Raw genomic sequence first — 24946 nt, 5'->3', positions numbered from 1 at the left:
GTACCATGTTATTTAACCTTCATATATTTGCATTCTTTCCAGATTTTTTCTTGTAGTTGATTTCTAGTTTCATAGCATTGTGGTCAGAAAAAATGCATGGTATGACTTCAGTCTCTGAATTTGTTGACACTTGTTATGTGGCCTAACATGTTATCTATTCTGGAGGATGTTCCATGTACAGTTAAAAGAATGTGTATTCTGCTGTTTTAGGATGGAATGTTCTGAATATATCTGTTAGATCCATTTGGTCCAATGCGTCATTCAAAGCCACTGTTTCCTTGTTCGTTTTCTGTTTGGATGATATTCCATTTATGTAAGTGCGGTGTTAAAGTCCCTTACTATTATTGTATTACTATCAATTACTTGCTTTATGTTTGTTATTAGCTGCTTTATGTATTTGGGTGCTCCCATGTTGGGTGCATAAATAGTTACAATTATTATTTCTTGTTGGATGGTTCCCTTTATGATTTATAGTGTCCTTCTTTGCCTCTTGTTATGGTCTTTGTTTTAAAGTCTATTTTGTCCAATACTAGTATTGCTACCCTGGCTTTCTTTTCACTTCCACTTGTATGATAAATTCTTTTCCATCCCTTCACTTTCAATCTACATATGGGTTTAGGTCTGAAATGAGTCTCTTGTAGGCAGTGTATAGATGGTCTTGCTTTTTTATCCATTCCATCACCCTATGTCTTTTGATTGGAGCATTTAGTCCATTCACATTCAAAGTAATTACTGACAGGTGTGTGCTTATTGTAATTTTGTTACTTTGTTTTACATTTTTGTAGTTCTTCTCCTCTCCTTTCATGCTGTCTTCATGCATGGTTTGTTGGCTTTCTTTAGTAATATTCTTAGATTCTTTTGTCTTTATTTTTTACATATCTCTTACTGGTTTTTCATTTGTGGTTACCATTAGGTTTGCATACATCTTCTGCATATAGCACTCTGTATTGAATTGATAGTCACCTAAGTTTGAACCCATTCTTTACTCTCCTCCCCCCCACATTTTGGGTATATGGTATCATACTTCATGTCTTTTTATTTTGTGAATCCCTTGACTGATTTTTATAGATATACTTATTTTTACTACTTTTGTGCTTCCTACTTTTCTTACTCTTATGGTCTTTTGTTTTCACTCTAGAGTTCCCTTTGACATTTCTTATAGGGCTGGTTTAGTGGTCATGGTTTCCTTTAACTTTCGTTTGTCTGGGAAACTCTGTCTCTCCTTTTAGTCTGAATGATAGCCTTGCTGGACAGAGTATTTTTGGCTGCAGGTTTTTTTCTTTCAGCACTTTGAATATACCATGCCACTCTCTTCTGACCTACAGAGTTCCTGCTGAAAAATCAGCTGATAACTTTTTGGGATTTCCCTTGTATGTAACTGTTTTCTTTTCTCTTGCTGTTTTTAAAATTCTCTTTTCATCACTACTTTTTACCATTTTAATTACTACGTGTCTTGGTGTGGACCTCCTTGGGTTGATTTTGTTGGGGGCTCTCTGTGCCTCTTGGATCTGGATTTCTGCTTTCTTCCCTAGGCTTGGGAATTTTTCAGCTATTATTTCTTCAAATAAATTTTCTGCCCCCTTTTCTCTCTTCTCCTTCTGGGACCCCTCTAATGTTAATATTATTAGGCTTGATGGTGTCACTGAGTGCCCTTAATCTATTTTCATTTTTTATTCTTTTTTCTCTCTACCATTCTACTTGATTGCTTTCCCTTACCCTATCCTCCACATCACTGACCCGTTCTGCTTTCTCTAGTCTACCATTTATTCTGTCTAGTGTATTTTTAATTTCAGTTATTGAGTTCTTCATCTATGATTGGTTCTTTTTTATGTTTCCTTTCTCTTTGTTGAAGGTCTCACTGAGGTCCTGCACTCTTTTCTCAAGTCCAGTGAGAATTTTTATGACAGTTACTTTAAATTCTCTATCAGGCATATTACTTATCTCTGTTTCATTTAGCTGTCTTGCTTCAGTTTCGTCCTTTTCCTTCATTCAGGACATATTCCTGGGTCTTCTCATTTTTCCTAACTCTCTGTGTTTCTACATGTTAGGAAAGTCAGCCATGTATCCTGCTCTTGAAAGTAGTGGCCTTATGGAGAGGAAGTCCTGTAGTGCCCTGCAGTGCAACATTCCCTGTTCACCAGAACCTGGCACTTCAGGGGTGGTCTCCTATACGTGTTGCATGTGCCCTACTGTTGTGGCTGTGCTGTATTGGCCTTCAGTCCATTTGTCTCTAGTGGCTCTCTTTGCCTGTTGTAGACAGGATTTGGTTGCCATGTTGTTAGTGGGCCAGTCTGGGGCCACCTTGGGCTTAAGTTGAGTTACATCAGGCTTTTGCCAGAGCTGTGGTAGCATCAAACTGCAGGGCACTTTCCCTGTGTTGTGCCCTGAGAAGCTTTCATAGGTGGGTGGGGCCTGCAGTCAGACCTGATGTCTGCCCCTGGCACACTGCTGGGGCTGCAGTCCTACTAGTGTGTGTGGTTATTTTCCCCAGGAGTCACTTTAGAGTGGTGCTGGCTCCTGTCAGGGCTGCTTGCACACAGTCAGGCTTTGGCACTGCTTTGGATGGGCTCTGGCCAAGGGCATATTGGAAGGGACATGTTTGTAGGGAGAATACAGGGGCCAGGCATGTGGTGCCAGCAAGGTTTGAGCCAGTCTGCTGTGGGTGGGGAGCTGCAGGTGCCCAGGAGAATTCCTGTGGAATCCTGCTGGATTGGAGGGGACAGATCTGCAGAAGAGCATGGCGTCTGGACACAAGCTGTCAGCAAGCTAGGTGGAGAGTATTGCGCTTTGGTGGTTCCTGCAGGTGTCCATGTAACTAGGCTGGGGGGCAGGGGAGGGAAAGGGCACCCACCAGCTCTTTTGTTCTTGGAGAAGTCTCCCAAAGTTCCCTGCCCCTCCAGCACAAGGTTTGAAATTAGTAAATAAATTTCCTTACAGTATATCTCAGGCAGTTTTTAAACTATTGCTTCTATGCTGTATCTCAGTGGGGCTGTTTGTTATGCTGTCTCTTTAAGGGTGGGGACTCAGTTCCCTGTGGCCTTCCCAGCTCCTGCAGAGCTGAGCCTGCTGATTTTTAAAGTTCCAGGTGTTAAGCCCTACTTATTGTAAAAACTTGCAAAGTCAGGCCCCTCTGGCCTTCAAAGCCAAATGTTATGGAGATTCATTTTTGCAGTGCAGGCCCCATGCCTGGGGTGCCTGGTGCAGGGTCCTTTCCTCTCCCTTCTTTGTGCCAGCAGCATCTCTCCCTCCTGTGGACAGTCCTGCCAATTTGGCTCCCCACTGCATCTCAGCCCTTCCTATTCTCTTTGATGTGGCCTCTTCTCTACATTTAGCTGTGAGAGAATGTTCTGTCAGTCTTCTAGTTGTTTTCTGGTTTATTTACACTGATGTGGGTGTTTTCTAGTTGTGTCTTTGGGATAGATGAGCCCAGGATCCTCCTGTTCCACCATCTTTCCCAGAAGTCTACGTGGGTCTTTTTTAATCTATTCTGCCACCTTACATCTTTTGATTGCAGCATTTAGGCCATTTACATTTAAAGTAATTATTGATAGGTATGTACTTATTGCCATTTTAAAATCTGTTTTCTGGGGGCGCCTGGGTGGCACAGCGGTTAATCGTCTGCCTTCGGCTCAGGGCGTGATCCTGGCGTTAGGGGATCGAGTCCCACATCAGGCTCTTCCGCTATGAGCCTGCTTCTTCCTCTCCAACTCCCCCTGCTTGTGTTCCCTCTCTCGCTGGCTGTCTCTCTCTGTCGAATAAATAAATAAAATCTTTAAAAAAAAATAAAATAAAATCTGTTTTCTGGTTGTTTTTGTAGTCCTTTGTGGCTCCTTCTTCTCTTGCTGTCTTTCTTTGTTTGATGAGTTTCTATAGTGTTATGTTTGGCTTTCTTTTTATTTTTTGTATATCTATCATAGGTTTTGGGTTTGTGGTTATGAGGTTTGGTCATTTAAGTTCAAATACAGTCTAAAAAAATAGGAAAAGAAAAAAATTTAATTTTCTTTTACCTTTCTCTTCCTTTTTTACTCCCTTCTCCACACTTAATGTATATGTTGTCGTATTTTACATCTTTCTCTTCATAAGTTTTCATGTCTAATTATAGCTGTTTCTTTCCCACTTTAAAGAAGTCCCTTTAACATTTCTTGTGAGACTGGTTAGTGATGATAAACTCATTTTATCTTTCATTTGTCTGGGAAACTCTAACTCTCCTTCAAATCTGAATGATAACCTTGCCAGTAAAGTATTCTTGGTTGCAGGTTTTTTCCTTTCAAGAACTGTAAATATATCATGCACTCCCTTTTGGCCTGCAAAGTATCTGCTGAGAAATCAGCTGATAGCCTTATAGGTTTTCCCTTGCAGGTAACTTTTTGTTTCTCTCTTTCTGCTTTTAAAATTCTCTAACTTTGACATTTTAATTATTGTGTGCCATGGTGTGTTTGGAATTCTGTGCTTCTTGGGCATGGATATCTGTTTCGTTCCCTAGGTTAGGGAAGTTTTCAGTTATTATTTCTTCAAATAAGTTTTCTATACCTTTTTTTCTCTCTCTCTTCTTTTGGGACCCCTATATTGTGAATGTTTGTTCACTTTATATTGTCTAAGAGATCTCTTAATCTAGCCTCATTTGAAAAAAAATTATTCTCTTGGGACGCATGCGTGGCTCAGTTAAGTGTCTATGGCTCAGGTCATGATCCTGGGGTCCTGGGATCACCCGTGTCAGGCTCCCTGCTCAGTGGGGAGTCTGCTTCTCCCTCTCCCTCTTCTCCTCCCCCAGCGTGTGCTCTCTCCATCTCTTTCTCAAGAAAATAAAATCTTTAAAAAAAATCCTTTTTGCTCTTCCATTTGTGTGCTTTCCATTATGCTGTCTTCCAGATTGCTGATATATTCTTCTGCATCCTCTAATCTGTTGACTCTAGTGTTTTTTATTTCAATTGTATTCTTCAACTCTGATTGGTTCTTTTTAGTATTTTCTCTTTCTTGATGGGCTTACTGAATTCTTCCACTTTTTTCTCCAGCCCACTGATTATCTTCACGATCATTATTTTAAATTCTTTATTAGGCATATAGCTTATCTCTGTTTCATTTAGTTCTTTTTCTGAGGTTTTTATCTTTTTCTCTCTTTTGGAGCATATTCCTCTATATCCCCATTTTGCTCAACTTTTAGTGTTTCTATGGATTAGGCAGAAAGGCTACTTCTCCTAAAATTGGAGTGGCCTTGTATATGTTGTCCCCTCTGTAGACTGTGTGTGTTTGGTGACTTTTGCTGGCTGGCTGTAGCTATAGCTGTATATGTTAGTTCTTTTAAACTGTGGCTTTTTATAGAAAGAAAAAAAAATTTAAAAAAATTTTTAAAAGAAGAGGAAAAGAAAAAAAAATAAAAGCCAAACAATACAAATTTAAAAAATAAAATAAAAATAATTTTTTCAATTAAAAACAAAAACGTGGCTTATTTTCTGTGCCCCAGCACCACAGGGTAGTTGTGGGCTGTTGTGGGCTTGTGGATCCTAGGCTAGCAGAGGTGGCAAGCTCACTGTGAGCCAAACCCTGTTCTCGTCTGGGATTTTAGGGTGGAGGGGAAAAGAACATCCCAGCTATTCCTTTGCCCTTTTAAAATATGGCTTTTTTTTTTTCTTTCTGTGTCCCACTGTGACCAGGGTTGGTGCGCTCTCGCAGACCCTGGGCTTTGCTGAGGTCAGAAGCTCCTTGTGATGACCAGACCTGCCAGTTATGGCATCCAGACTCACCACTTAGGGTACCTGGATCCAGTTCCTGTCTGGGCTTTTAAGGTGGAGGGGAAGAGAGTGTTCCCAAAGCTATTTGGCCCTTGTAAACTTGGCTTTTTTTTTTTTTTTCTGTACTTCAGTGCAACTGAAGCTGGTGTGGGCTTTGGACCCTTGGCTTGCTGAAGTTGCAAGCTCCCTGTGAGGACCAGACCCACCTGTTACAGAGTCTGGACCCTGCTCCATTCCAGGCTTTTAAGGTGACACGAGAACATAAACTGTGTTGTTCTCCAGTTGCTCTGACCTGGAGAACATTCCCACAGCTCCTGCACTGCTTGGCAGAGTTCTAGTGTTGTGTCTTTTATATGCTACTTGCTCCTTAAAACTGTGGCTTTTTTTTTTTCTGTGCCCAAGGACAGAGGGATCTATTCCCAGTTCCTCAGTACTATCCCTCCCCACGGCTGTTCACAGTGTGAGTGTAGGGGTTCCCTTTGTTACTCTGTCTTGCTCTTCTCTCCATCTTTCGTTGTTCAGAAACTGTTCAGTTAGTTCTCAGTTCTTCTTCAGGTGGAATTGTTCTAATAGGTGCAATTCGGTGTGTTCCATGGAGGAGGTCAGTTTAGGGCCTTCCTACACTGCCATCTTGTGCTTGAACCTTGGGCTTTGCCTTTTTCACTTAAGAATATGTCCTGGAGGGGCGCCTGGGTGGCACAGCGGTTAAGCGTCTGCCTTCGGCTCAGGGCACGATCCCGGCATTATGGGATCGAGCCCCACATCAGGCTCTTCCGCTATGAGCCTGCTTCTTCTTCTCCCACTCCCCCTGCTTGTGTTCCCTCTCTCGCTGGCTGTCTCTATCTCTGTCAAATAAATAAATAAAATCTTAAAAAAAAAAAAAAGAATATGTCCTGGAAATCACTCCTTAAAGATCATCCTCATTTTTTACAGCTGCATAGTACTCCATCGTGTGGATGTCCTGTAGTTTATTCCATCAGTACTGGTCCTTGTGCCACAGAAAAAGGACTAATATCACTCATAGATAAATATCTCTTAAATATATCCATCTACATATAGGCTTTTGGTTGTTTACAATATCTTGTAATTTTAAGCAACACCGCAATGATTAATCTTTTTGTATTATTGGAGGTGTATCTTTGGTGGGATTGCTAGGGCGAAAAGTAAGTGTATACATAGTTTTGTTAGATATTGCCAAATTCCCCTCCAGATAGGTTGTACCAAGTTTGCATTCTCACCAGCAATGTTTGTGGGTGCCTGTTTCCCCCCAGTTTCACCAGATTATGTTGTCACATTGTTTAATTTTTGCCAATCTAATTAGGTGATAAATGATTTCTCAACATAAATGTTGTTTGCATTTCTCTAATTATGAGTGAGTTGAACAGTTTTCAAGTTTAAGCAACATTTTTATGTGTTTTCTGGATTGTCTGTTCAAGGCTTTCCCCCCATTTTTCTACCAGGTTTTTGTTCCTTTCTTTGTCCCTCAGTTTTGAAGAGGTATTTATCTATTAGTGATATTAGTCCTTTGTGATATATATTGCACATATTTTCTCCCAATTTTTGCTTATCTTTTGACTTTATGGTGTTTGAGCATACAAAAATATTTACTGTTCAGATTTATCAATCTTTTACTGCCTCTGTATTTTGAGTCAGAGTTAGAAAGCCTTTTTATAGACTGAGGTTAAAGAATAGTTCACCCCTATTTTCCTCTAGTACTTGTATGGTTTGATTTTTTATGTTTAGGCCTCTGATCCATTAGGAGCTTAATCTTGTGTTTGGTGTGAGGTATGGATCTAATTACATAGTTCTCAACCAGGGGCAATTTTTTTCTCCCCAGGGGACATTTGGCAGTGTCTGGAGACATTTTGGGTTGTCAAAACTAGGGGGAAGAGTGCTCCTGGCATCTCTTGGGTAGGGGCCAAGCATGCTGCTAAACAGCACAGTGCACAGGACAGCCCCCATAGCAAAGAATTATCAGACTCAAAATAGCAATAATGCTGAGGTTGAGAAACTCTGATGAAATTTTTTCTCTTACCAAGTGGCTACCCAGTTGTTCCAGCATCATTAAAAAACTCCCATCTTTTGCCTTAGTGTTTTGGGATACTGTCTTATCATAGATTATGTTTTCGTATATATTCAGGTTGATTTCTGGACTTTGTATTCTTTTCTAGTGGTGTATTTTTCTTTTTTTCTACTGGTATATATTTCTATTCATATATTAGTACCACACTATTGTAATTATAAAGGCTTTAAAGGTATTTTAATGCCTGGTAGAGCTACTTACCCCTTATTGGTTTCCTTTGTCAATGTTTTCCTGGCTATTCTTGTATGTTTGTTTTTCCCTAAGAACTTTAGCATCAATGGGTCTAACTCCATTTAAAAGAAAGCTTATTGGTATTTTTATTGAGATTGTGTTAAATTTATAAATCAACTTAGAACTGACCTACTTATAATGTTGAATTATTCTTTCCAAGCATAGGGGACACCCTTCCATTTGAGAAAATCTAATTTTGTGTTTAGGAATGCTTTATAGTTTTTCTCATACAGGTTTTGCAAATTCTAGTAAATTAATTCCTATTTAATCTCGTTATTGCTGTAAATGGAGTTTTCTCTACTACTAGGTCTTTTAATTGGCTATCATTTGTGTAAATGAAGGCTATTGATTTTTGTGTGTTTGTATCCTGCTACCTTACTGAATTCTTTAAGTGTTCTAGTTTTATCATTGATTCTCTACCAGGAAACTCCTATAGTATCATATCATCTGCAACTAGATATAGCTTTACTTCTTCCTTGTCAAATCTTATGCCTGTAATTGATTTTGTCCAATTGCATTGATTAATCTCTCTAGTATAATATTAATTAGTAGCAGAGATCGTGAGCATCTTTGCCTTGTTCCTGATTTTAGTGGAAATGCCTCTAGTGTTTCCCCATTAAGAGACTGGCTTTAGGACTAAAGTATGTACATTTTATCATGTTAATGAAGTACCACTCAATTCTATTTTCTCAAGTCTTTTTATAAAGAATAGGTGTTGAATTTTAGGGCCTCTCTGGCATCTATGGAGATAATCAAATGGGTTTTTTTTCCTTTAGATATGGTATACTACACTAATAGATTTTTTTTTGAGAGAATAATGTCTTTTATTTTCCCCTTTTTTTAATGATTTTTTATTATATTGTGTTAGTCACCATACAGTACATCCCCGGATTCCGATGTAAAGTTCGATGCTTCATTAGTTGCGTTACACTAATAGATTTCTTAATATTGAACCAACCTTCTATTCCTAGAATAAATGCCATTTAGTCATGGTGTATTAATGTATTTTGTTTGCTAACATTTATTATTTCCACATAAATAATCTGAGTGATATTGGTCTGTAGTTCCCTCCCCCTCCCTTCCTTCCATTCTTTATCAGGTTTAGGTGTCAAACCTTCATAAAATATTCATAAAAGAAAAGAAATGGGGAAGTTCTATTTTATTTTCAGTGCTCTGAAACAATTTATAGAGCATTGGGATTATCTGGACTTGGAAGGTTTAGAATTCTTCTGGAAAACCATTTGTGCCTGTGATCATCTCCTTTGCCACCCTTGAAGGAGGAGGATTCCCAGATGGGCTTTCAAATTGTGAGAGAGACCTTGAATTTTCAGCTGACAGCACGTTTTAAGCTAAATTGGCTGGTCAGTTTGTTCCTCTTGGAGAACTTCTGATTTAAATTACATGTCAAGAAACAAACCAAGCATCCCCTCTTTCCACTTGCAAGAGCTATGAGGCTACTTTGGAGCCATCACCAGATATAAACAGAGGACACTGAAAATTTAAAATATCCCAATGCACCCTTAGGATTTCACTACAGTGCCCTGGAGGACCTCATCACACAGTTTGAGAACCACAGGTAAATAGCCTTCCAGCCTTTTTTCCTATGCATGCATGTATATATACTCACATATACACTCATAGATATTTTTGAGCTCATACCATACACAATTTTATATACTACTTAAAAATCCCTGGTGCTATACATTTTCCATGTCATTGAATATTCTTTAACACTATTTTTGATACTGTAGTCTATCCTATGAATATATCAGAATTCATCAAGTACTTACTGTTGGATATTTAAGATATTTGTAACTATTTTTCCTATTCCAAACAGTGCTTTGATGAACATCCTAGTGAATAATCTTTGCATTGCCTTGGGATAAATTCCTACATAGAATTGCTGGATCAAAGGGTATGAATATCTTATAGGGTTTTTCTTTTTTGGTAAGGTTTTTATTTTTTTAAATATTCTCTACACCCAGTGTGAGGCTCGAGCCCACAACCCCGAGATTGAGAGACGCACACTCTACCGACTGAGCCAGCCAGGTGCCCCATCTTATAAGTTTTTTTTTTGGCCACATTTTTTTATTGAAGTATAATTGAGACACAGTGTTAACATTAGTTTCAGGTGTACAACAGTGATGTGACAAATCTATGCTGCATTATGCTGTGCTCACCACAAGTGTAGCTACCGTCTGTCACCATACAGTGCTATTACAATACCGCTGACTATAGTCCCTATGCTGTACCTTTTATCCCCATGACTTATTCATTCCATGACTGGAAGCCTGTACCTCCCACTGCCCTTCACCCATTTGGCCCCTCTCCTCTTTCCTCCGGCAACCATCAGTTTGTTTTCTGTATTTATGGGTCTGTTTCTGCTTTTGTTTTGGTTTTTAGATTCCACATACAAGTGAAATCATATGGCATTTGTCTTATTTCACTTAGCATAATTTAATCTTATAGTTTGATAAATATTGGGAAATTGCCCTCTAGAAAGAGTATAACAACTTATACTTCCTCTAGTCTTATATGTGAGTATATGTTACAGACTTTTCATTTGAGGGTAAGAGTTTGATTATGAATATAGATTCAGATATTTGTGTTTTAGGCACTTTTTCACACACATACGATTTAATTGTATTTACATAACGCTTTTAAATCTTAACCTTGTAAAATTGAAGTTATCCCCATTTCACAGATAAAGAAACTGGGACTCAAAGATAAAACTTTTTCAAAAATCACACAACCGAAGAAATTGTAGAGCTGGGATTTAAACCTAGTTAGACCCATAATCTTATTCTATATCACTGATACTTCATGAACTTGATTGGCTGTTGATGATGATGTCTAATACATATTGAGTGCTTATTATGCATTAGGTACTATTTACATGTATTAACACATTCAGTCTTTGTCTCAAACTTATGAGGTACTATCTACTATTATCCCTGAGACACTGAAATGATTAACTTGTTCAGGGTCACACAGCCTAATAAATGGTAGAGCTGGTATTTAAATCCAGGCAGTTTGACTTCATAGTCTGTACCCTTAATGACCAAACCACAGTATGATAGTTTGCAGAGTTGTGGAAGATTGTGTATTAGTCTCCTTATGAATGCTAAGAAAATGTCCAGCAATGTGGCTGCAAATTTCCTGTCGCTATACCTGCAGCCTTTTTTCTGGCAGCAATATATGGCCCTTGTAAGCTTAATGCATAGAACTATGTTCTGAGTCACCCATGTCTGAGGGATATAACTTGAATGGAAACTCTTCCAGTGAACTTGGTGACCCAAACTCAAAGAAATGAAACAGTATTTCTAAGTAAGTGGGGAGATTTTAAGTATTGTCATTTGAGATGGGTACATTTTCTGGTTTACAGAAGTATGCTCTAGACTCCTCCTCTTTTTGATGTTTGTTGGGTAAATGAAGCACCCCATTGTTATTCATTATTTTAGGCTTTTTCCTATAGCCTTACTTTGGTATTTAGACATTATTAAAAATTATGTGGACTATGACAAATGGTGATCTTTTTATGTCATTTCTGTAAATGCTCAACATTATTCTCTCCCACCCGCCCCCCTGAAAAAAACAACTTAATGAGCCACAAAACACATTATAATGAATGGAAAAATATTTTTAGCATTTTTATGCAGAAAATGCCTCATTAAAAGCAAATGCTTTAGCAAGCAGATTTGAGCTTAATAAAACTTTTGTCGAGCAGGGGCTTTTATGACAAATCACTAGCATGTGTAACTGCTCTATATAAAGACCTAGAAAGCCCTAAGAGCCTCTCACCTTCCTTTCTTATCCCTGGGCTGCACTGCAGCAACGTAGGTGAGTGTGACACGGCACTGCGTGGACTTGATGAGCCTGAAGGACATGGAGCCCACGGTACAGCCACAAGTAGGAAAAAATATCTATGTATTGGTCAATATCACTCACTATTTTATCTGGACATGTTATAACATGCAGATTCATTTAGATGAAGTCTGTTTCAGCTGGATGTTTGGCATCCTGCAGTCCAAATATTTTGCATCTGTTTTGCGTATTGTAAAAGCCGGAAGGGTGCAGGGTTTATTACCATGGAAACTTAATTCCAAGTAAAAACCTCAACTTGGACCCACACTCATAACTTCTTTAGACTTTGGGCCTCAAACTGTAATGACAGGGATCCAGCCATTCCAGCGGCCACATGGGCTGATTTGGTCACAGAAATCATAGCTCCTCACTTCAACGATACCCTCCTCAGAGCCACAAAGTGTTCACCTATCCACACCGAGGCTTTAGAAAGCACACTTATGATGATGTTTGTAGGTGTTCCAAGCTGGGCTCAGCTTCAACTGTGATTCATACTTGGGGGCTTGGGCTGAGCTACAGCCACACCCACCCAGGCAAAGCGGAAATCACCAGCAGTGATGAGGACACTCGGGTAACTGGTCACCCTGCAGTATTAGCCTCCCTTATAGAATGGGAAAGCATAAAATGATGACATGGCTCATCTTCAAGTGATGATTTTTCACATTATTTAAGTTTTTTTCCCAACCCACCCTACCGAGTCATCTACACTATCACCCGACCAGTAACAGTGAACATTTATTGAGGTCTTACTCTGTGCCAGGCACCGTGCTACATTCTTTCCATGCCTTATCTCATTTGTCCCTCAAACTTTATGAACGAGGTGCTATTGATATCCCCATATTACAGATGAGGGAACTGAGGCCAAAGAAGTAACCTGCCCTCTTTCAGCTTGTATACAGAAAAACTAGTATTTGAAGCAAAAATTTCCCCCTGATTTTAATTATTATTGCTTTGCTGCATTGTGCAACCAGTTAACTAAAAAAAGATACTTCTGTATTCCCACTCTGTTCCCCAAAAGAGGCATGAATGAAAGGGGAAAAAAAAATCCAGTTGCTGTCAAATGCCCATGACTTGCTCTCTTAGGTGGCCCAGCCTCCTCCACTAGGAGGAAGGAAATGGACTCCCGAGACCCACTCATGCTTGCTGATGAGCAAAGCCGGGGGCTGCTGGCTGGCCACCAAGCTCACCGTTAAGAAGTGCCGGTCCTTAACTTCGCGCCTCCTCTGGCTGTGAGCTGGGGGATAGGCTGGCAGTGGAGGAGCTGCTACAGAAAGGGGGACAGCGGCTCTCTGCTCCCGGCGATCACTCCGGCTCCGGTGTTCTGGGGACAGAAAAAGCAATAATACAGAAACATCCTTGGCATTTTCCATTTCTCTTTCCCCCTTGGGAGGGTGAGCAAACAGCTAGAAAAAAGCAAGTTTTTCCTAATGTAGCACATCTGTATACCAAATAAGATTTTCAGAATTGTTTCAAACTAAACTTTCACTTCACATTAATATGAAAATGGGCACTTACATTTTAGTGGGTCCATCTCATAATCTTTGTACGAGATGGCTCTGAGTTTGGAAAAAGCAGTATATTTTCAACATGCTTTATTTCAAAACAACATGAGCAAAAAAAAAAAAAAAAAGTCTAGACCAATGGTGGGAGATTTGCTGACACTGATGCTGGAGTGGGTTGGAGGCAGAGACAGGCCAGAGCCCCCTGGGGAGCAGCAGGAACAAATGCTCACAGCCACCCAGTGGGTGATGGGGTCAGCTCACACTGGCTCAGCGATGTGGACTGCTACATGGTCAGGAATTTTGCAGGCCAGTTTTTAAACTATTAGTAGCTTGAAATAGGGCACGGTAGAGGTATTTACATCGCAGAAATTGGTGTTACACATCAGGGCTTTTATTTATCTTTCTACCATCTGTTTATTTATATACATTTTCTTTTCTAGACAGCCTGTGACCAGCACACCATTGCAACCATCTAAGCTCTGTCATGCCTAATACTCAGAGGGCTTTGAAATTCTAGGCTCCTAGAGAAAGTAAAGGAATCCCAATGATGACAGTTGTCTGATTTAGGAATAAAGCTACCTCTGAGAAAGCCAAGAAATTTCTCTTTGTGGGATGAAGTGGTCCTGACTTCATAACAAGAATCACTGAGCCACCAAGGGCACAGTTTAGCTTTCTGGGTGTCTCAGTGAGCTACAGAACACACCCTGCCCAACACACTGGCCACACTAAAGGCCCCCCTGCCTGCAAATCCAGCCCACGCTCATGCCCGGGGCCTCCTCATCTAACCAAGATACGAAGTCACCATAGAGGTAGTCTGTGCTAAACTGCCACCACAGCCAGTGTTTATCAGAAAGCCCTTTTGAGATAAACGTCTTCCTTGTTAAAGTGTCTACCTCCAGTGCCACCCTCTTTTTTCTTTGCAAGCAAACAGTGGGCTTTTCTAAATGGGCAGCACAAGGAAAAAATTACATTTTAAAATTCATAATGAGGAGTAGAATGCAGGTGTCACTGGTTAGGAAGAGGCTAGAGGAAGGGAGTCAGGAGGCAGACATCAACTCAATTTCCCATTTAGTTGCTCCCTTCCTACACTTTCTTAAATCTCTCTCTTTTATTTGCCCTAGGCTGGGAGGAGGCAGGCTAGATTAATGGCTCCCTAATAACACTTCTTTTCTGGCAGTGTGGTGGGGAGAACATTCATCTGCTAGAGTCTGAAACTGCAGTAGACTCTTGGTCCTTATTCCTTTAGACCAGTGGAACTCAGACCTCAGCCCTGAAACTTGAAAGAAAATCTAAAATATAAATATCTCTTTATAGCCGCTTAGTAATCTCTCTTCCTATCTTATAAACATAAATGATGGTATCACTTAAAGCCATTATTGGCTCTGAGTACAAAGAATTGCTAAGAAAAAAGGGGGAAAAGAGGAATCAGATGAAATCCCGTGAGGTGTAACTTGCTCTGGGACGCCTTCTCTGAAGCTCCATGACATGATTAGTGCCTTTCCTCTGAGCACCCATATCACTGTGTTGAGATTACCTGGCTACTTGTCTGTCTCCTTCACTAGACAGGCATTCCTTGTGGACAGGGACCAAATGTTAGGTACTGCTCTCTGAATCCTAGGTTTAGCACAATGCTTGGGCCTCAGTAGGCTTTGTGGAGGGGTTTGCTATTGAGCAGATCTTGAAAGCAGCCAATTTCTAGGTTCTGATCTCAGTCCCCCCAGCTCTCTCCTTACAGCCTCATCTCCCAAAGGAGCACAGTGCTGCTGCCACCACAGCTTTACTCATCTGTGCTTCATTATCCACTCACTTCTGGTGGAAGCCAGGATCTTCCAGCTGTCCAAATAGAGAACCTCCAGGGAAGCTCACTGCGGCATTTGCCGAGCAAGGCCGTTCTTTGGTAGGTGTTAGTCATGGCCACCAGATGGCAGAAGTGGTATTCTGATGAATGCACTGCTAAGCTACTGTTTCTTGGACAAGGTTAAAAAAAAAAAGTCACTTTCTAATTTTAATTCCACACTGCATGTTTTTAATTCTATGATGCCTATAATTCCTGTTTATGGCTCTCTGCAGTGCTATTAAAACTACTACACCCAAGATTTGCTGTTGAGACAGCCTCAAAGAAAGCCAGTCTGTGGAGGACAAGATGCAGCTCCACAGTCTTCCTTCCAAAACCCCAGGAGGCCTTATATCCCTCTCTCAGCCCCCAGGAGGAAGTTCTGAGAAAATTGATATTGGCACTTGCTGTTCCTCAGTTCTGTCATTAAGTCCAAACCCGACAACACAGTGAAATGTGATAGCTTACAAGCAGCTTAATGTTATCTGGTTGAATCTGGAAAAATCTAATCAGGGATGACTTATGAATAATAATAAAGGGATAAAAATAATTATGTCTAAAGGGCTAACGTAACTCAAGCTCTCTGATGATGGGATCAGAGAAAGTATTTAGTGAGAATGATCAGATTCCTCTGTCATCATTCTATGCCCTCAATGCTCAACCAGTTTTCTACAGAATTTGATTTACTTACACACACATGCATTGAGGACCTACTCTCAGGTTCATGCTAAGTGATTTGAATAAAAAAATTAAGACACCATCCGAGTTCTTGAGTTGCTCATGGATTAATGGTGGAAGACAGGCCTATAAGAGGTTAGTGATGATATAAGCTTGTAAGTGGCACGACTGGGAGGATGCAAAAGATATTATTATGGGAAGGGTGCCTAATCGAGGCTGCAAAGGAATGGTGAGTATGTTAAGGAAGATTTCCAGAAGGTGGCTTGCACTAAAGATTTGGTAAAGAAGGACTTTTTAGCCAACTACAAAATTGAAGTGACTCAATTTAAAAAACTGAAGTGAATTGTAAGAATGCCAGAGATACTTCTAGAGGATACTGGTCATTACTCTTTATTATGAGTGTCACAGTATCTACCACCAATAACCAAGGGGAGTTTTTAGAAACAGTTGTGTTAGGGATATTAGTAGGTTAATTCTTTCATTAAAGGGGTACAAGACTAGGGATATGGGGAAAGGGAGAAGTCATAAACATGTGGAAGAAAATAAGCTGAAAACAAATGTGTCATTTCTCCATCCTCGCAGTGACATTAAAATGTTCTATTTGAATTGTAATACTTTTGGAAAATACCATTCCTTAAAGGAGCATAGGGAATTTGGAACAAAGGCACTGAATGTACAGATATCATCTGTTTCCACAGCAGAAAATCTAAAGGCCAAAAAAGCTGGCGTGCCAACTTCTGATACCCAACTTAGCGGGCTCTAAAAGGGTCATGCCAGTGTTTAATCTCCTTGTCCTCACTACAATGGGTTTAAGCCACTGGAAAGTAAGAGAAGTCTGTTACCTTCTACCTCACCTGCTATGTGCCTATCTCTGGCTTTTTCAGAACTGTGAGAAAAAGAGAAATAGAAATATTTATTTTCCTGGGACACGGTTTATGGTGAGGAGGAACAGAGCTCTGGCTGGGGGTCTGGAGGCCTGGATTGGGGTCTTGGCACTCTACCTAATGGGCTGTATGTGACCCTGAGCAAGTTTTCTAATCTCTCTAGGCCTCCACGTGCCCCGCTGTAGAATGGACCAGATCCCTGGTTCTTGACAGGAGCACATCCCCTGAGGGAGGTTCTGGTTGTTAGATGACTAGGTGGGAGCCAAGGATGACAGCTGTCCTACAATGCACAGGAGGGTCCTGAACAAATAGTGCCCTAGGTCCCACCTGTGTCCTACCAGCATTTCTTGTAAGGGAAAAGCCTAGAACCTATTTCTGAGTCAAACCTAATTCTCTTTTAATTATAACCCAAAGGTTTTTTTGTTTTTTGTTTTTGTTTTTTTGTTTTGTTTTTGCTTTTTGTGGTTTTTTGCTCATGTTTAATGTATGCAGAATGCACCAGTTTTTATGGTTGTGTCTTCCTGCCCCTCAACTCCTTCATTTCCCTCTACTTTTTGTTCAAAATGGCTTCTGATTATCTTTATTTAATCCAAACCTACTTTAGATAGGCACAAACACCTGATTGCTTTATGATGTCCTTTAATGTAGTTGTGCCCAGGCATTTGTATATTGCAAATATAATTTTCCTTTTAAATTCTCTTTATTATCACATTTAGACCATGGTGCTATTTCTAATTATGTGTATAAGTAGGTTATATTACCCATGAATTTCATTTCAGTGTAGAAAAGGGAGCATTTCAAAGTAGTTGCTATAACAAGGTGGGGTGTTGGAACTGATGGGACAAAGAACAGCCCCTGGATGGGACAAGCTCTGAGTTCTCTCCCCAAAAAGCCCCCTGAGCCCGGGATCAGTTACCTCTGCGCAGGGCTTGCAGGCTCTGCCGGGCATGGCGGTGCAGCTCCTCCACGCACGGTGGCCTTGTGGCCGGAAGGAAGATGTTCCTCTGCTGGTGCCATGGTGCGCGGTAGTACACGCTCAGTTTACTCTCAACGTCCAGGTTGGAGACGGCTGCAAGACAAAAACAAAAGTGGGGCGTTAGACATCACAGGCTTTAAATTATGCATCTGGCAGAGGCTGGAGTGGGGGCCAGGGGTGGAGTCTGGGTGGAGTGGAAGTCCAGAGCACTGCGTTCACATTAGGAATGCACTCAAGGCTGGAGAAAGGAGAAAGGTTTGTCACTTACAGTGTGGAAAGAGACCACCTTTGCCTCCAAGCTATGGGATGGAGACCCCGGGACACCAACCATCTGCCTGTGACCAGCTGACTTTCTCTCCACACCTCCTTGTACTCTCTGACACAGTCGCTCATCAACCTGGACAGACTCTCGGCCATCCATACTTGGGAGTGGGATGTGGGTGGGGGGGCGTCCCCACCTTCCAAGAATGCAGAGAAAAGCCTAATGAGTCAAAAAGGTCACCCTAGCTCCAGTCTTCTTGGCCACAGGGCCTCAGAATTAAAGTTCTGCATACCCGCTCCTGATGCCCACCTGAACTTTGCTTTTCCCTTGCTCTGCTTTCTGTCTCCTATGACCCCTGCCCCCAACCCTTACTGTTTCACCTTATCTTGCTCTCCACCTGCCAACTCCATTGCCTGCCATCTTTCGAAGCATTGCTCAGCTTCCTTAGTTTCATCTAGGGGAGAGGACAAGCACTGAAGAACCCATTACAGGGGTACTGGTGGTTAAGTGAGGAAACCACAGACAGTACAGGTGAGGAGACGGATACTGTCCTTGCAACTCATCCAAGAGATCAGGGAAAGAGGCCTCTTCCCCCCCAGGTCTTCATGTACATACTGAGCCCAGGATGGAGATCACCTATGAGTGATCCTCAGATAAATTTATCTTCAGATAAATTCTCATGGGAGGAGCTGGTCCTAATCAGGAGGATTCTGGTTAAGAAATTACTGCACAGAGGAACTACTGAGCACCTGGGCATCTTGCCAACCTCAGGAATAGTGAGAACTGGCCCAGAGGGCTTCACCTGCCAGACCTGCTATCCTGACCACACCCCTGTTCCTCCCAGTCTCATTGTCTCCCTCTGCTTCTTTCCCTCTTTTCCCCAGTGTATGATTTGGGTGTGATCTGCCCAGCCGTTTATTCCTGTGCCCCAAACAGACTTTTCGTTCTTCTCCGATCCTTTTCTTTTTGAAGTCTGGTTTACCATTTCACTTTGGGAAGCCTTATGTGGAACAAGATACCCTACAGATAAAGCAGAAAGACAAATGGAAAAGGAGGTAGGATACTTTTGTAGAAAGGAAATAGAAGAAAACTGGGGAAAATGCAGCCTTTTGATAATTAAACCCCCTCCTCCCACCCGGTACTGCATTTATGGCAATTAGTTTTGGTTTTCTTTTTCTTTTTTTTAATTTTAGTTTTATTTTTTGAGAGAGTGTGTGCACACTAGTGGGGGGAGGGGCAGAGTGAGAGAGAACCTCAAGCAAGCTCCACTCTCAGTGCGGAGCCCAACATAGGGCTCGACTCACAACCCTGAGATCATGACCTGAGCCAAAATCAAGAGTCGGACACTTAACTGACTGAGCCACCCGGGTGCCCCTTGGTTTTGTGTTCTAATGCAGTCTTCAATAGTCTTTTTTTTTTCTAGAATAATGCATCATAATCACAAGGACCACCAATAGAAACAGACATATTTCTGAAGATGCTAAAGAAACATCACATGGACAGGGTCAAAGGGACAATGCCATACCTGCAAAACAGTGCCCTGCAACAGAAATTTCTGTGATGATGAAATGCTCTATTAGCTATGCCATCCAATGTGGTAGCCACTGGCCACGTTAGCTATTAAACACTTTTTAATTTTTAATTTTTTAAAATTTAAATTAAGTTTAAATAGCTATCGGTAGTTATTCTATTGGACAACCATATCCATGAATACTGTACTATATTCTCTCACCTTCAGCTACAGAGCAGATCACTCCCTTTGACCTAGATTTTTTCTTCCTGTTTAAGAAGAATTCAGGCCCAAGGGTTAGAGATCCCAGAATTAACTTCCTGGGTATGGGAGAGTACTTTTAGGGCAGAGTTCTACGGGGCCAAGCATAAAGACAGCAACTTTTCTTTACTGAGTTACTCTATAACATCAACCCTTTCCTTAGAAACCTTAAGTACTTGGTGAACCAGTCAGGGGTCACTGAGTTCTGGGGACAAGAAAACCTAGGAGGAATCACTAATGGAGAAACCCGCCTCTTCAGGCCTCATATGAGACGTGGGAGGCCTTGAGGTAGAAAGGGCAGGCCATATCTAGACCAGAGCCTCCCTTCTCTCCTGTGTCAAGTAGTGGGGAATGTGAAGGCAGAGGCTTTATGTAGCCACCCTCAGAGGAATGCTCTGGTTCAGTGACCAAGACTGACTAAAAAGTCAGCCGCTGTCTGGTTGCAGAGGTCAACTGCCATCTAACAGGGCAAAGGTCATTAACAACTTAGCAGAGGTGGGTGGGAATTCATGTGCTAGTGACAGCTAGGAGAAGGTACTGAACAGAGAGCTTGCCTGGGGAAAAGAAGAGGCCAAGAAGTTCAGAGCGTGGTTCCAGGAGTAGAGAAGCTCCTGAGCACCTCCTCTCCCAGGCCCATCCCTTTAGGAAAGTAGGAACCAGGATTCAGGGCTGAGCCCAGGTGACTTGGGGATAGAGCAGAAGACTTTCATAGCCCCTCAGAAACCAGGTCAAGTGGCCATGGCTCCTTAATCTTAGTAAGGGGAACTGCTGAGCTCCTGCTATTTATTTTCTGAAGAAAAGACTCATCAGAAGTGCTTGTCAAAAACAGATTACTGGGCTCCAGCCTAGACTTCCTGAACCAGAATTTCCTACAGAGGCCTAGTAATCTGTATATTTGAAAATACCCTCAGATTATTTTTTATCATGAGGTATATGTGAGAAACACAAAGTGTTATCGGATGATTCCTTGGAATCTTATGTGAATGAAGGGAGATGGGCAACGTGGTGGGTGGGAAGAGACTGCTGAAAATGGAAACATCTATCCACACCTGGTATATTTTCCAAATAGCTCTTATGTCCTAGGCACAGTGCTGGGTGCTGGGATATAGCACAGAACCAAACACTCAAGAATCCTTGCCCTCCTCGAGTATGTGTTCTCTGGTTTGTGCGAAAATGGTTTAGATGTGATTGTGCCTGGAAGCAGTAGGTTGGGAGAAGAGCCCTCTGGCTGACTCCTGTGTTCTACTATTATACCGTTCCCTAGGGGTAATCCAAGACCTCTAGACTTCTAAAGTCCCTAACACCAAAAAGATCATAGTCCCCACTCCTCCATCCCCACCCTTCTGCAGTGGGTAATCCCAAATTAAAGCATAAATTAGCAATCATAAAGTTCTGTAAAGAAGTTCTGTAAAATTCTCTTTCCTCATTATTCAACATTAAATATAAAGTTATTTGAAAAAAGCATTTTTTGGTACTACTGCTTTGCCGATGCCCTAAACATTCTTACTGTTCCTACTGGGCAAGCCAGTGCTGAGTTTCTGGGCTGCAAACTCTGCCTGCTGCTCAGGACTGTGGATTTGCAGATGCAAAGACTAGCACAGGAGTTCCAGCACAGGCAGCCAAGTCATGGTTCCTGGGAAGAACCAGCTCTCTCGGTGGCAGCCTTCAGGGCTAGGAAACCTCACCTCTCCCCATCTAGTCTTTTTCTTTATCTGCTGAGAAGCTATAATGGATTTCTGCCATGCATTAGCAGGTGAACATTTCACTCATCAGTTGCCACAATTGTGTTTATCTCTTAGACGAGGAAAGGAAGGAAAACTCTTTAATCCCTTTGCTTTCGGTTTTGTCCTTTGGTTACAGAGCATTAACTAGTATTATGTGTCCACTGGAGGCAGACGTACAGGCACTAATGGAACTCTTCCAGGGAAAACTCCCATTTTCCTTCTTAAAAAAAATGTATTCCTTTCTCTAAGTAACAGTTCAACGAAAGTTGAATACACTCATTCCTAAGCTCATTGCACCACTGCCATTTATTGCAAAGCTGTCTCACATCTTCAGGTTCACCCTGCCCCCTTTTCTTCCCTGTTTAACAGTTACACCATGGCTCAGCCTTGAAAGCTAGTGGTCTTAGTACTCCCAGTAATGTCTGTTCTCATAAAAATGATACAAAGAACAGCAAGAAGGTTTCTCCTCTGCTTATTTGGATACATCCAGGGCCCCCCCTGTGGTAGGCAGAATTCTAGGATAGCCCCCAAGATTCTTGTCCTTTCCTGTATGTACCCTGTGTAGTCCCCCACCACCTTGAGTGTAGGTGAAACCTGTGAATTATGTTACATTATATGGCAATGGGGAGTCTAAGATCCCTACTTAGTTGACTTTGAGTTCATCAAAAGGGAGATAATTTTCCTGAGTGTATCTGGCCTAATCAGCTGAGCCCTTTAAAAAAAGACAAGCAGCAACAGAAACATTCTCTTTTTGGCCTTGAAGAAACAAACTGCCACAATGGAGAGCAGGCTGCGTAGCAAGTAATGGCGGACAGCCTCTATGAGCTGAGCGCCTCAGTTCTACAACTTAAAGGAAATGCATTTTGCCAACAACCACTTAGTTTGCGAGGAGCCCCCAGGGCTCAGATGAGAACTCAGTCCCAACCAAAACCTTGACTGCAGCCCAGTGGGACCCTGAGCAGAGGACCCAGTGAACTTGTGTCCAGACCCCAGACCCGCAAGATGGTAAATGGGTGGTATTTTAAGCTGCTAAATTTACTATATGTTGTTATGCAATAATAAAAAACTAATACACCCTCCCACTATTTTATCTACTTCCCTAGAGCCAGTTGCTTGCCTTGCCTGGTGCTTGTCCTCTCCTCCCTTTGTTATTGCTCTTCAAAAAAGGGGTAGATAATGGTATGGATTACAATGGGAAATAGGGCTATATGTCTCATATTTATTCCCTACAGCAGAAAAAAAGGTTATGTGGATATATCATTTCTCCTGTTCAACTATAGGCCCTCACAGAGAGCTCTGGCTACATGCCAAGCTGTACATTGGGTATATTACATTTATGGTATCTTAACACACCCAAAGATTAAAGTATTGCTCCCATTTTACAGCTAAGGAAACAGACATCAGAGAAAGTACATAAATTTCCAAAGTCTCATACATCTGGCCCGTGGATGATCTGGGACTAGAAACCATCTCTGTTTGGCTTCCAAGCTACTGCTCTTTCCCAAACCAATACTGAAATGTTTGCCTAAACTAAGGCTGATTGGGGGCGGATGTAGAGTAGGCTGTCTGCCACATAAAAAGTATCTAGTGCTTCTCAAAATCAAAATAAAAGATTCAGAACTGCTACTGTCTGCATCATCCACAGAACTAGATGTAACCAAGAACTGAGTGAATCTTTCAGAAAGTGCCCAGGAGATTTGTCATATTCCAGAAATACAAACAGACACCATAAAACCAAACTGCTGAAAGAGAATATCATTGTAGGAAATGTCCACAGGGCAGTGAAAAGTCTTTATAGACTGAACTTAGTTCATTCCCCTGTCAAACTCTGGATATAATGGAATTGTCTAGACCTTGATTCATAGTGATGTATTGAAAGCACAGATCTGGTCACTGGGTTCATCTGAAATGAACTGACTTGAAAGTTGAGGAAAACTAGTGGCTGCCACTCTCTTGGAAAGGCCAGGCCCATTTCTAAGGACAGGAGGAGGCTCATGTTTAGGAACTGTTGCAAAGGGGTGCAAATCAGGGGGAAGAATAATCTTGCCCTAAGCCTCTCCTGTCCCGATAGGGTGGGTACTTATTTAGTACTGCCTTCTCTGGCCTGGCCTCACGAACTTCTCGAAACTCCCTTAAAGCTTGACTAGCCCTAGGAGGAGTGCAAAATGCTTATTCTTGGCCTGGCTTCAAAGCCTCTGTACCACAAGTCTCCACCCCTGCCACTGACTCTCTCTGCGTGCTATTCCTTCTTCCTTCTCTCAGACTTCCCAGAATTTAAAAGGGGTAAGGTGGCAGCTGAAATCAAAGTCTGAATGCTATGTGTGGTGAAAATTTCAGAAAGATGTGCAAAGTGATTCAGAAATGGAATTGCCTTTTGGATTTTTAAATGTTCTTAGAGTGCCTGCAGGTCAGACTACCCACATCCAGCCTAACTAACCATTGCAAGGATTCCTTGCCAGGAATATATCTCTCCACAAACCATCCATTCTGATGCTGTGTGACAGAAAGCAGCAGGGAATGTGTTAGCACATTAATATATTAATGAGCATCTGAAAGAGTCAGTGTCATAGATGCATCGCCAGTTTGCTCCTCAGGTCCCTGCTATGCTGAAGCCAATCCTCAGCCATCATCAGCTTGGTAAGCAAAACAGAAATCTACTCAGGGTCTCTCTTGCTGCTTCCTGAGCTCTCAGATCTGTTAGGGAGGTAGGGAGGGATGGGATTTCACCAAGTGCCACCATTCATTCCCGCCTGTCCTTCCCTCCTTGATAACTAGCCCTTTGCCCACTCTGTTTGGCAGTGTAGAGGAGGGAGCAGGTTAGGGAGCACTGAGGCTCCTGCCACTTGTGGAGCAGCCTGACACCAGAGCCAGGTTTCCATTTTGTCCCTGCTGGACTGCCTTTTCTGTAGAACCACAATAATTCAGACTTGTTCACCACTGTGGACAAAGCATCCAACACGGACCCCCTCAACATCAGAAAAATCTAGGCTTTCTGACAAGTTCCAGTGTCCTGAAACATTCCAGCACTCAGAGAACAGAACACGTCTGTGTATTTATTTATATGCTAAAAGGATCTAGAATGATTTTTCCTCTAGAAATATTTCCCCAACTTCTAAAACAAAATGATGCTTCATACTAAGAGTGCTGTTTAATTATTGCTGTTACTGTTGTTGCTGTCTTCGTGTCTGCCATCCCATGGAAAGACCACTAGACGCATGGGTTCTACTCGCAGTTCTGCGTCCTTGTGCAAGTCATGGAACCTTCCCAGGATCCAGTTCCCCATCTTTACAAATGAGGGTTTAGACTTTCTACTCTCTGAGTCCTGTTCTGTGCCATTTATGCCTCTATTTTCTACCAGTCATCAGAATGAGCAAGGTTGCATCATCCACCGAGACGGACTCTGCATTC

At 41.7% G+C, this 24946-nt stretch overlaps 1 protein-coding gene and 1 long non-coding RNA gene across 3 annotated transcripts in view; one reads left to right on the top strand and one right to left on the bottom strand.

Moving 5' to 3' along the window:
• NHS (NHS actin remodeling regulator) overlaps positions 1 to 24946 on the bottom strand; it is a 337890-nt gene that overhangs the window by 36412 nt on the left and 276532 nt on the right. The window contains exons 2-3 of the mRNA XM_026480243.4: positions 17722 to 17874; positions 13095 to 13228 (exon numbers count right to left, since the gene is read on the bottom strand). Of these exons, the coding sequence (XP_026336028.2) occupies positions 13095 to 13228; positions 17722 to 17874 (287 nt within the window). The remainder of the gene's footprint in view (positions 1 to 13094; positions 13229 to 17721; positions 17875 to 24946) is intronic.
• The window catches only part of LOC113242263 (uncharacterized), a 92441-nt gene that overhangs the window by 37776 nt on the left and 29719 nt on the right, over positions 1 to 24946 (top strand). The gene's annotated exons all lie outside the window — the stretch shown is intronic.

The sequence above is a fragment of the Ursus arctos genome, chromosome X, assembly GCF_023065955.2.
Source record: "Ursus arctos isolate Adak ecotype North America chromosome X, UrsArc2.0, whole genome shotgun sequence".
NCBI classification, from domain to species: domain Eukaryota; kingdom Metazoa; phylum Chordata; class Mammalia; order Carnivora; family Ursidae; genus Ursus; species Ursus arctos.
This window is presented reverse-complemented; position numbering and strand designations above follow the sequence as displayed.